At 38.6% G+C, this 13,407-nt stretch overlaps 1 protein-coding gene across 1 annotated transcript; it reads right to left on the bottom strand.

Annotated features, from left to right (window-relative positions):
- Positions 1–9,934: 9,934 nt before the first annotated feature.
- On the bottom strand, positions 9,935–11,279 carry LOC149821345 (uncharacterized). Its single transcript, XM_089983592.1, has 2 exons — positions 11,053–11,279; positions 9,935–10,222 (listed from the first exon to the last, which is right to left on the bottom strand). Exons 1-2 carry the CDS (start codon positions 11,272–11,274, stop codon positions 10,136–10,138), a joined length of 309 nt encoding a protein of 102 aa, XP_089839718.1. The 5' UTR covers positions 11,275–11,279; the 3' UTR covers positions 9,935–10,135.
- Positions 11,280–13,407: the final 2,128 nt, after the last annotated feature.

The following is a 13,407-nucleotide window of genomic DNA, read 5'->3' as shown; positions in this document are numbered from 1 at the left end:
TCGGACGGGTCATGTATCTCACATGCACACATACAAGGCGAAAGTAGGGTGTAGACACCCTTAGAAGTGAACAACCAATAGATGGAGCATACACTATGATCCAGCCCAAATGGTCTTTAGCAAAGATCAAGATCACTGCTAAAGACCATTCTTAGCAAACAAATGAATGTATGCATTGTGTCTTTTTGTTCATCCATTTTTTAGCATCTGCAATCTCTCTCTCTCAGACCATTTATCTCCCAAACAATCTCAAACTTTTTTAAGACATTTGTGCGAGTTTTTCGCTTAATTTAAACCTGTAGATGTGTTTATTATTGCTTATTCATTAAAAACATATTTTGGATCAAATCAATTTAACAACAATTCTTGATTTTTAGTTAATCAAGTTTTAGCACAATATATACTGTTAATTTTTTTTCATTGAGCTAAAAACACATCTAAACATAAAATGTGCTTAAAATAACATATGTTTTCTACTAAATAAAGCATAGAAATCACATGGGTTTAGATTAAACAAAAAGCACATGTAAATATATTTTTCAAGGGGTCTGGGAGATAAATGGTCTGTAAGATCTCGCATGTTACTGGGCTCACTTTGGCTAGTCAATGTTAAAAGTCAACCTAGTTTAGTTTGTTATGAAGGTCTAATTGATTTTTTTTTTGTAAATTCAGGGAACAGTATTATACTAACGATATGAAAATGCTGTGACTGAATGGGTTGGATCGTATGTCTGCATAAATTTGATTAGGATGTGGAGTTGGAGCAACAGGCTGGACCGGTACACACTCAAAACCCGAGCCTAGACAGTCTGGTCCATGGACAACCCGGGGCAGTCTAACATTTTGTAAAAGCAGATAATGGGTCAGGCATCACTGACCTGGCCAAGATTCATTTTGGTCTGGGTTAACCGGCTGGCTGGACCACATTGAGATCCGAAGTCTCGGGCTAAGCCTGGCCCCAAACAGGTGGGGCCATAAGCCACCCGTAGTTCAGATCATGGATCCAAATACAGATAGGTCTTTTAAGCTGAATCCAAATCTAAATGTGAACTGAATCAAATGAAGTGTGAATAATTTGCACGGTACTATCGAATCTGGTAAAAGTAGATGGAGGGCATCCATATGATACATGTGAAACATAGAAATAATGGATTTGGATCCGAATACAAGGCCAATTAAAATGAATCCGAGCCTGAACTGAAGAGTGTCCATATAAATCTGAATCAGAGTCAGAAACCCATTCAGATTCTATTTAATGGTCCATTTTTTCAAAATAATGTGTCAGACAGTGTTGTGAGAGGCGTACGCCTCAGTACCTGAAGCGTACGCCTCAGAGGCGAGGCGCACGCTCAAGGTACTGAGGCGTTGCTGTGATGCGCAAATTGCCCCTCATCACAGTTCCCCGGTTACAAATTCCCCGGTGGTGAACTTCGCCGTTGGCTGCTCAGTCTTCTCCGACCACCGGAAGCGGCCCCCCCTAGCTTCCGTACCAGCTGGGCGCGTGGTCCTTCTCCTACTTCCTCCCCTCCTACCGCTTCACTTCCAGTCCAGTTGTGAGAGGCGTACGCCTCAGTACCTGAGGCGTACGCCTCAGAGGCGAAGCGCAGGCTCAACGCCTCGCTTCGCCTCATCGCATTTAACAACCTTGGTGTCAGATATGAATCGTAAGTTTGACCAGACCCGATCCATTTGCACCCAGAATGTACAGCAACCTATTAATAAAAGCAGTTATACCCTCTGCTCATTTGGTAGGGGCAACTTGAGAATATCACCAAGTTGAGATGTCACAAGTTCGAAATCCATGGGATGCATTCCTCGCCGCAAGGTCAAGATTGGATGTATTCTCCAAGGGGCAAGTGGACCTAAACGCTTTTCCATTCTAAGGCTGATGATGGCTAGGGGTGCAAATGGGTCATACTGGGGACGGATCTTTTCAGATCTGAATCCAAATGTAAATTGTGGATCTGAATCTGAATCAGATCCAAGGATGTAAGGTGATATCCAAATCCGAAATACTGTATTTGGAAAAAAATTGAACAAAAACAAGCTATTTACATATAAAAATGTAATTGGAACATATTTTAAATGGGATCAATTTTAGATCCGAACTTAAAATGATGATCCGAATCCTCCGAAAGTAATCTGATTGAACTTATACAAATCTGATCCAAATGTACATCCGGATCTTAATTAAAGCATCCATATCCCAAAAAACATGTCACTTGGTCGGGTATCTGACCATAGACTTATAAGCTGACAACAATAAATATGTAAAGGTCAAAAGCAAAAATATACAAAAAAAAAAAAGCAAACAGCTTCGTTTGGCCACATATGCAATTAATTGCATGGTCAGATGAAAATTCCAAGTTTAACACAAAAAGGAGCTGCAACATTACATGTGCCAAATGAACATTTTTCTCAACCTGACTTCACTTTAGCATTCATTGTTAATGGGTATGTCAATGGGTCGTATCTGGGTCAGTATCTTATTAAAATGGAATCCATTTAACCGGTTTCGGTAGGGAATATGATAACCAATTGATGATCGGATTCGGATTAAGTATGCAGTTTTAATCCGAATCCAATGAAAATCCAAATCTGAAAATGCGTCATATTAGGTAGTTGGATCCAGGGTCCATATTACAATTTTCCACCTGACTCCAAGCCCGACTCGTGGTTCGATTAGCTCAAATTCAGTCATACCTACATCAAAACCAAATCCGACCTGTTTACATTTGCCCATGAATAACGCATACATGATTGCTTGGGGATGGACATGCCATGCAATGTTGATCCAAATATAGATATACTACATTTATTCAATAACTAACTCGGACTTGGTTATGATAATTTGGTCATACATAGATATTATAAATTGGCAAGTAAAGCTAGTTATAAATGAAGAGGAATGTTATCTCTATGGTCAAGCTGAGCTTCAGCCTTGACTAAGAAACAAGCTGCTCGAGCTTGAACCACATTATTCAAGCTGAAACTCGAGCCAGCTCGAGTAAGGGTTTGAACCACATTATTTAAGCTCAGCTTGGGCGAGACTCAATCAAGTGCAAGTAAGGATAGGCTCGGCTTGAGCCAAGTTGAGAACTTGTTTCATTAACTTGAGGAGGCGGTATTCAAACCTGCAATCTCTTAATTAAGTGCTGAACACTCGTCCCCTGTTTGTTAAGGTAGGGTTTAGTTTTGCCTGTTTCTCATACAACCAAACATGTATATATATATATATATATATATATATATATATATATATATATATATATATATATATATATATATATATACACACACACACGTGTCATGCTAGCTTAATCAAGCTTATGGAGTTACTTGATCAAGCTTGGCTTGTTTACGGTGACAATTGCGAACTTAGTTGTGGAGCCTGATTCATAGTTTTTACTCTTTCAGAAGGGGGGTTCGAGGGTTCTCTTTCAGCGTGAGTCTTGCGCTGCGATCAGCGGGCAGGAGGGGGTCGGGAGAGTGCCCCTGGCGGGGGGTTATAGGGGGGCAACGCACCTCGCCCCCATGAAGAAATTTTTTCTTGAGCTTATGTTTGAGACCCAATTTTTTATAGATCAAACCTGATTTGGTTAGAGTTAGGGTTGTCGCCCTTGCTTTGTATAAATTCTTTTTTTTCTTTTTTCTCTTGTAACAATCATAAAAGAGCAATAAGATTTCTCTCTGAGTGACCTTGGTTTTTTATTCTCTCTCAAATTTAAGGAAAGGTTTTTTCATGTAAATCTATGTGTTCTTCTTGTGTTTTGTTTGATCATTCTTGTTCATTGTTTCTTGCTCGCAGTTTTTCTAACAAATTGGGCTACAACTTATGTTAGGAAAGTTTTAAAATTGATGATTTCTTTCCCCCAAAAGTGTTTTAAAAAGTTTAGTCCCATATCTAAGAGAAATCAGTTTTTCTAGTGGTTTAAATACAGACTTTGTTCTCTATTCTTTACTTTGGTAAGCCTTGTGTCCATGGGTGGCTTGCGGACGTTGCTGCGTATCGTGCAGCAACGGACGCGCCGTTCGCGCGCGTGCGCAAGGGCGCTTGAGGCGCAATGTGGCGTTTTGATGGCGCGTGCGTGCGCAAGGGCATATGAGGCGCAAATATCCGTTTTGATTTTTCGGTTTTGAGATATCTGACCGTTTGAAAAGTTTTAATATCATTTATATTGAGTTTAAGGCGCTTTGTGACTGTTGGACGGTTTTGGAGGCCTTTGATTAACAGTCAAAGGTGGGTGAGTTCAGGTACCTTTTCGTTATTTTCAAACCGCCAGATTTATGGCCATTAATCTCATTTATCGCAAAACGTTTTGGCCTCTCTATAAGTCTATAAATTCTTCTATTTTCGTCTTTTGAAGATCATCAGAATCTCTAACTCTCCAGTTTTCTCCTTTTTTTCTTCTCGGTTTGGCTTGCAGAGTTCATGTGTGGGAGAAGTCATCTGTTCTTGCGAAACAGTGACTCTCTTGAGGTTCAAGCCTAGTTGTATCCTGGGAACTCAGTCGTAACAAACCTTTTTTCGCATCTTCGGAATTTTCGGAGTGAGGCGATTGAAGTTCTAAATATAGTGATCTTAAGAACGTGCCTCTAGGCTTGAAATCTTTTTTCAGAAATCCAATTTTCACCAGGTTGGTATAACAACTTATTCATTGGGCTTTAACCGGTTACTACACTGGCTGGGCCAAGGTAAAAAAATCTCGGGTCATAGCAAGCAGGGCCACACTGGCCCACCAGCAGCCCAACAGGTTGCCCACCCCGTAATCACATCCGATGCCAAGGAACCAGTATGGTTATATTTGGAACCCGGCCCCACACACAATTCCTTGATTTCCGTGGTGGCTTTGTATTTGAGGCTTGATGTTCAAATTGTTATCCTGTTCATTTGCATTTCGTTGGAAGCTCTTTTGTCCTCCTTAGCTGTCCCGTTGCATCTGCCTGGAAGCTTCCTCCTTCCCGATTCTTCCAGAATAATCGCCGAGCAACATCATTGCCACGGGGGTCACCGATAGCAGCCGGTTGACCTTCAAGGTAACGTGTTACCCAAGCCTCTGGCCCTTCTACATAGGGTGTCAACGGATCGGGTATGACCCAAACCTGACCCGTACTGGATCCTATAGGGTCACTCCGTCGACGTTTGGTTACGATCGGATTAACTATCCGTAAAGTCCGATTATTAAATGGCTCGGGTATAGCCTATGAGATTTTATACTAAATCGGGTGTCCGACCCAAGTTTTGATTAAGATCTGTAATTTTTCAATGTAAAAAGCTTAAAAAATATCATTTTACCGGGTATGAACCAGGTCTGGTGGGATACGGGTTTGAACCCACCCATTCTAGCATGGGTCTAACTCATTGACATCCCTATCCTCTAAGGATGGACATCGGACTGGGTGTACCTAACCCTATATGAGTCACGCCCCGGCTGCAGATTGCAAGCCCGGACCGATAATAGTTGTACTCAGCCCAGTTTGACTACTAATCGGGTTCGTTAACTGGGCCCGACCCAAATAAGAAATGAGTTTAACACGAACACGAACACGATCACAAACACGCGTCTTCATATGTAGATTTTATTATAATAAAATATAATAATAAAAGAAAATGTGTTAAAACCGAATGCTCATGGGCTTCCATAAAGTATCAGACACCATGAGAGAGTTGAGTTTTCTAAAGTTTCATCGTTGTAACCATGGTTGAATCACACATAATAGAATTTTTCAGGATGCTGGTTTTCATATGACCCTTCATTAGGAAAGGCCAGATTATATATATATATATATATATATATATATTTCAATTTGATGCACCGACTCCATAGAGACAATGACCCAGCAACTAAGTGTCATGTTCATTAATGTTATTATTTAGTATGTATACTTGATAGCATTGCTTTTGTTCTTGTTATTTATTGAGAAGGCATTTGGAGTCAGCTATTGAAAAGCAAGAACCTGAAAAAAAAAGGCCAAGGATAAGGTTGGGTTTTCTATTTTCAACTGTAGTTATTATCCTTTTAGATTTACGTCTCTACCACATAAATATGTAGGACTCAAGATAGGGTTTGGTGTGTAAGGTTTGGGAGGACCAAAATCATGTGGGTCAACATGTGATTGTCTTTATCAGGGAACCCTGCCAAAGGAATTAGTGTCCAATACTCCAACCAATATGAATATTATCTGTTGCCATTTCTTCACAGTGTTATGTTTCATCTTTTCATTTTTTTTATAAAACAAGAAAAAATGCCTTCAAAGTGTGCAATGTGATTGCACCTGATCTACCCTCCAGTCTTGCTGCCCACCAAAGAGCATATAGTATCATCCCTTTCATTCTTAAGAACTTGGTTATTTTTTTATGATGATTTGAGGCCATCTGTGTCCATTTGTTTGTTTCCTTGAGATAGGTACAACACAATGAATGTCAATCAACTGTATATTTTAATGATTTTTTTATTAACCTTTAAATATTTTAGTGAGGTGTAGTTCACTGTATCATGTGGGAGATAAGAACCAATATTAGATATTCTTATGACGTATGAGGGGTTGCTATCTTCAAGAGGGTTAATGTTCCTTCCCTCAAAGTGTTGTTGACATTAATAAAAAACTCCATATACAAATAACAGCTGTTGTCTTATTAAGCTCCATTAAGATATGAGCAACCAAGAGTGTCAACATAAAAAAAAATCAACAAATTATGATAAGTCATTTTGTAGAATTGTATAGAAAGGCACCATAGTTTGAAATTTGTGTGCCTTATGTCACAATGATTCTCCCATTAGAAAAAAATTTGTTATTGGTGCAACTTGACACATGATGCGGTTTGGACGCTTGAGTTTAATTTTTTTTTTGAAAAAACAGGACATGATTTCAAGGACTTTTTATTGTTAAATTATTTTAAAACTATTTGTTGGCATTTAATATATAAATAGTTTTATTAAGATATTATTAAAATAATTAAAATCTACTTTAAATATTTCAATAATGTTCGTGCATGTCAGTGCTAGTGTCAATGTATCATAGATTGTGCAGTCATGTCAACAGAGAAAAATGGTATCCCTATGACATAGTGTACTTGGGCCTAAACTCTAGTGGTACGTTGAATAATAACGTCTGCCTAACCCTAGCTTGACTTAAAAAAAAAAGTACATGAGCCTATAACAGTCATTGGACTTTGATCTACGAACCACTTCTTTGGTCGCTAAAGAACCTTAATGTTTATTGAGATGGAGACACTATATCTATATGTTTACCAAAATGAGGCCATTCTTACGCAATGGGGGCACCAGTACGGGTATGAGTACGAGTTTGTAACAAAATATTGATTCGATATTAGTTTGTTGACACCCAAAATTTTAGGGTTCTCAAACCAACATCATTAGTTGGTTTCCTGCACATAATCATGCCATGTCTCATAGAGAGCCAAAATTTATTTGTTCACACTCATCGTGATTTAGGGAGGGTTCAAAGTATTTCAGGTTATTCAGCCACATACTGATCATTCCAAACCCAATCAAGCTCACTCAAATATTTTTAAATGATATTTTTTAAAATCCTATTTGATAAAATGCATTTCAAAAAATATTTTTAAAGGTTTTGGAGTTTTCAAGTTTCTTTAAAAAAAAAATTGTGTTTTTTACCAAACTTTGACAAATTAGACCCATGAGGTGTGGCATAGTGGAGCCTAGATCGTTTGACAAGTAGTCTAAGTTCAAATACCATGAGCGTCACACCCCTGCATAAGTTGAAGCTTGTCGACTCCCTGGGGTCGAGGGGTAAGCCCTCAGAGTTTTACGCTGACATGGGCAGAGATCGTAGCAAGGCAGACAGAGCGAGTATGGCTAGGTCTATGCAATTTGAGCAGTTTTTCTAAGTAAACAAAAACTTTGACAAATAAAATATCATCCTCAACCTCTTTCAACCTAAAGTAGAGGTTTATAATTTTTCAACCAACCAAAAATCGCTTTGAAGTAACATTAGAGTGAAAAGTTATAGCCATAACATGTTTTTGATTTCGAAAACAACTTGTTTGAAAAATAAGATGCATTTTGAGGGCATCTTTGATATTTTAAATAAGTTTTGAGCCCAATAAAACGATTGTATTTGAGGATGTTAGCTTTTCAACATATTAAACATATTGACAAATGACCTTATAAAATCTTGAGATATAGGTATTTTCTCCTAATATGTTATAATGGATCTAGATTGATTTGGGTTTTTGATCTGAACGAGATCCATATTTAAATCCATTAGATCAACACCATTCAACCCAACTCGCACCAATCTAACATGGACAATGTATGATTTTGGATCAAGTTTGACTTGATCCGAATCCATATCCATTAGATCAATGCAAGTTAACCCAACTAGGGCCGACCTACATGGATCATATCCGAGCGAGGATAAACATAACTTGATCTGGATCCATATCCAATGGATCAACGCTAGTTAACCCAACTCCTGCCAACCTATTTGAATCAAGATCTGGTATGGACCTGATCCGATCCAAGTGGCCCAAACTGAGTAAGGGTCAATGCTAGTTAGGCCCAGGTCAATGCCAGTGGCCCTAATCGGTGCTAACCTCATTGGGTCCAAACTAGATCTAGATCCAACCTGGTTGGAGGGGTCAATGCTAGTGGGGCCCACTCACATCGACCCAGGTCAATGCTAATGCTTCCAACCGGTGCCAACCACTCTAGATATTAAATGGATGCAGATCAAACTTGATCCAAACCAACCCATTATTCATGGGCCAACACCAATGTTACCAACTAGTGTCACCTAAGTCAACGCCAGGCTTTCACTGTCACCGACCTAGACCAACGCTAGCGTCAACCCGATTGAGGTTTTGCTTGGCAGAAAGCCTATAAATAAAGAGCAGGTTGTATGTTACCCCCTGAACACGGGGACGCGTGTTCAGGGGTCCGAATGAGTGCCACGTGGCACTCATTCGGCTGGTTGTGTACGGAGGAAGGAATATTGCAAAACCCAAGATCTTCCTTCATACATAACCAGCCGAATGAGTGCCACGTGGCACTCATTCGGACCCCTGAACACGCGGCCCCATGTTCCAGGGGGAACATACACCACCCTCTCCTATAAATACCACCCTTAAGGCTCATTTTTACATATCTCAAGCTTTTTGCAAGCTCTCCACTTGAGTGTGTGTGCTTGAGTGAAGAATTGAGAGCATCCACCTTCTTCGTTCTCTTGTTTCTCTTGAGAGAAAAATAGGAGGTAAATTTTTTAACTTTCTCTTTAGGTTTGGTAGTTTTTCTAGGTCTTAGGCTATATTTCTTGTTTAGTTGGCCACCAAGCTTGAGAAATATGATAAAGTACTTGACACCAGGATAGTTTATTGATTTTACCTTGTCCCGCTTAGATTTTTTTTCACATTTCTTGTAAGAAAATTCTAAGTTTCCTATGATGGTGCCCTTTTCACATAAGATCCCGGTCAGAGAGAGGTATTATTCTACTAGATTTTCGGTTTATAATTGGGTAAAGAGACTCCGCCAACACATGAGCAAGGACTAGTTCTCACCAAAAGCCTGAGTCTCTCATTCTCCCTTCACTACAACAAAGCAGTAGCTTAGCGACGACCACATTCCGTCGCTAATCCGTCGCTAATCCGTCGCTAATCATGTTAGCGACGGATTAGCGACAACGCGGCGACAGTATGCTTACGTCGCGAATATTTCGACGCTAACTGGCGACGGAATAATTCCGTCGCCAAGTCCGTCGCTAATTGCGACGGAATAACGAGCGCTATATTCCGTCGCCAATCCGCCGGTACTAAACGGCGACCACGGCGTGGCGACGGATTTAATTCCGTCGCTAAGCCGTCGCTAGATTAATATGAATAGCGACGGAATCATCCGTCGCTAATCCGTCGCAAAAACGAAAAAAAATCAAAAAAAATTTATTTAAAAATTAATTACCGAGAACTGTACAATTTATATTTCCTGTACAATTTATATTTCCTGTAAATAAAAAACAAACCACACAAAAAAATTCATATAACAAGTATCTATAATAATTAATCGTTCCACCTTAAAACTAAGAAGTTTAATTATTTACAATTCAACAATTACAATTAGGAAAAATAAAAAAAATAGAACTTCTTCAACACAGTCCTCTAATCATCGCCAAGATTTTGTGCGTCTTCTTGTTCATTGTCTTTATCTGTCCCTTCAGCTCCACTACCCTGATTATCGCTAGCAGCCTACACAAGAAAAGAACAGTCAGTATTGATAAACAAAATATAATGAAATAAATTACACACTATATGTGATTCTATCATGTGCTCATGTGTGATCTAAGGCAATAAAAAAACTCTATATGTGATTCTATCATGCTCATATGTGTGCTAAGGCAGTCAAAAAATTGAATATGTGATTATAGCATGTTCATATGTGTTCTAAGGCATATAAAAAAACTCTATATGTGATTCTACCATGCTCAGATGTGCTTTAAGGCAGGCAAAAAACTATATATGTGATTCGATCATGCTCGTATGTGTGCTAAGGCAGTAAAAAAATTGAATATGTGAATATAGCATGCTCATATGTGCTCTAAGGCAGGCAAAGCCAAAAATTTTATATGTGATTCTATCATAAATGATATATAACATGTTCATATGTGTTCTAAGGCAGTTAAAAAACTCTATATGTTATTATAGCATGTTCATATGTGTGCTAAGGCAGTCAAAAAACAGAATATGTGATTATAATATGCTCATATGTGTTCTTAGGCAGTAAAAAAACTGAATATGTGATTATAGCATGCTTATGTGTTCTAATGCAATCAAAAAAACTTTATATGTGATTCTATCATGCTCATATGTGCTCTAAGACAGACAAAAAGTTAAATATATATATATATATATATGTGATTCTATCATGCTCATATGTGTGCTAAGGCAGTAAAAAAATTGAATATGTGATTATAGCATGTTCATATGTGTTCTAAGGCATCTAGAAAAACTCTATATGTGATTCTACCATGCTCAGATGTGCTTTAAGACAGTAAAAAAAACTATATATGTGATTATACCTGAGAGGGACCTGGAATCGAAGATCCCCTATCCTGAACAGCGGCCTTGATCTCATTTCGGAGAAAGGGGGCGACGGTGTATTGGAAGTAGTTATTCAGTGATTCATTAATGATCTCGCGTATATCATCACCGGAAAGAATAGTCGGCTGCTTGGAGCTTATGTCGGCGCAAGAAGTTGGTGAGCCGTAACTGGAAGAACCAATAACTGGTGAAGTGTTCATATTACTCCCAAACCAGAACACGCGACCTTTTTTGGGTTCACCTGCTGCAGTCACCCATGCTGTAGGATCAAATGATGGATGCTGAGTAGCGTCTTCGCCATATCGCTCTACCATTTGTTGCTCATATGCCTCCTACAAAATAATGTTTAAAGTATTCATTAATAATTAATGATAACATTATGATGACTTGCATATATATTGCAATGATTATTAATAGAATTAATACATACCGTTGTCGTTCTCGCCTTCTCTGATACGAAGACTCCCGTGGTCTTCCGTTTATGTGTTTCTACAAACACATCCTTATATGGTACACTGCCTCCTTTTTCTGCTTCCTGCGAAGTTAAATGACAAAAGATTTAGTACACAAATTTGCAACAATACTTATAAAATTAATATTATATATTGATGAGTTACCATTTTCTTTAGGTGGCTCCCAAATGTCTTAGATCCACCTGTGTGTAGATGGGCTTCGGGCATCTTCGATCGATTTTGTGAAGCCTTCGCAGAGCGATTTTTAAATGCATCTCCCGCCCACATATCGCATATTTCATCCCAGTAATCTCTCCTGATAGTAATAGGACCATGGCCCTTCCACAGTAATGGATCATCTACTACGCCAGATGCTTTTTTTGCTGCAGTCTTCATAGTGTGCAGCATGTCTGCAAATCGATTGGCAGCCACCTTCTGCCACACCTTCCTTGCATCATTTTCTTCCACCGTAGTTGCAAAGCGATTCGAAGCCTACAAATATTTTCAGAAAGTTAGTAGACATTGCTTAAATAAATTAAATATGAAACACATTAACTATGAGGAACAACTGTATACCATGAATGAGGACCACAATCTGTCTAATACCTCCTTTGGGTATTCTTTCCATTGAGCAACTGGTCCTGGTAGATGTTGAAGAAGTGAATTCCTAATCTCCCGTACTACTTCTTGTGGCTCAAACCTCGTGCTGCACATGAATTGTTACACAGTAAATATCAATATAAAATATTTAAAAGATATGCAATAATTGAAAACAAAATACTTACGGTCGATTATCGATATACACTATTCGAATGAGTCTTCTTGTGCCAGCCTGAGAAGACCCTGTTTCCTGTGTTGGCTGTTGACTTGTGCGATCAACTGGTGTAGGTGGGTCGTGTACAGGCGCAACATCATCTGTAAAAAAATACACACCAAGTTCTCAGAATGTGCATTTGAACTAATCAAGCATCTAATTAGTTATATGATATACCTATCACAGGAGCCCGTGAAGATGAAGGTTGAGCCTGGCTACTACTGGATGAGCGACCACTATAACCTCCACGAACCATATTCTAACAAATAACATATGTCATACAATACATTCAAATAATTCACATCAAGTATTACAATGCATTCAAGTCATTCACATCAAGCATTGCAATGCATTCAAATAATTCAAATCATTGACATCAAGTATTGCACTAATTCAAATCATTCGTTAATTGCATAAATTATAATACATTCAGATAATTGAAATCATTCACATCAAGTATTACAATGCATTCGAATCATTCGTATCAAGTATTACAATACATTGAAATAAAATTTTTAATCATTCACACCAAGTATTGCAATACAACTCACATCAAGTATTACAATGCATTTAAATAGAGGTTTGTAGTATAAGATTTTGCTCACTAGCTTGAGAATTCTTCCTCGTCACTAGTTTGACTTTCTTCTTTTTCTTTTTCTTCTTCTTCTTCTTCTTCTTCTTCTTCTTCTTCTTCATTGTTTGCCCATCCACTTGGTACATCATTTGGATCACATTCCTCTATGAATGTTTCATCAGCCAATGGAGATATGACATGCATATCATGCGCAACATCGTGACCATAAGCGAAGTCACAGACATCATCTGATTGATAGTAATCACTGTCTTCAGCTAACTCATCTTCTTGTAACTGATCATACTCGGGGTATAGTTTGGATTTCACCTTGCAAACTGCCCACCATTCATTTCTATCTGACTTTTTTATACTCGGATATGAAGTATAATAAACTTGTTGAGCTTGCGAGGCTAATATGAATGGTTCATATGTTCCAAACCTGGATTTATGATTCACCTCCACAATGCCTGAAGCTTTGTCGAGTCTTGTTGCA

Source organism: Nuphar pumila, chromosome 12 (assembly GCF_984573655.1).
Source record: "Nuphar pumila chromosome 12, dmNupPumi1.hap1.1, whole genome shotgun sequence".
Lineage (NCBI taxonomy): Eukaryota > Viridiplantae > Streptophyta > Magnoliopsida > Nymphaeales > Nymphaeaceae > Nuphar > Nuphar pumila.
The sequence above is the reverse complement of the archived record's forward strand: the minus strand, read 5'-3'. Positions and strand labels throughout refer to the sequence as shown.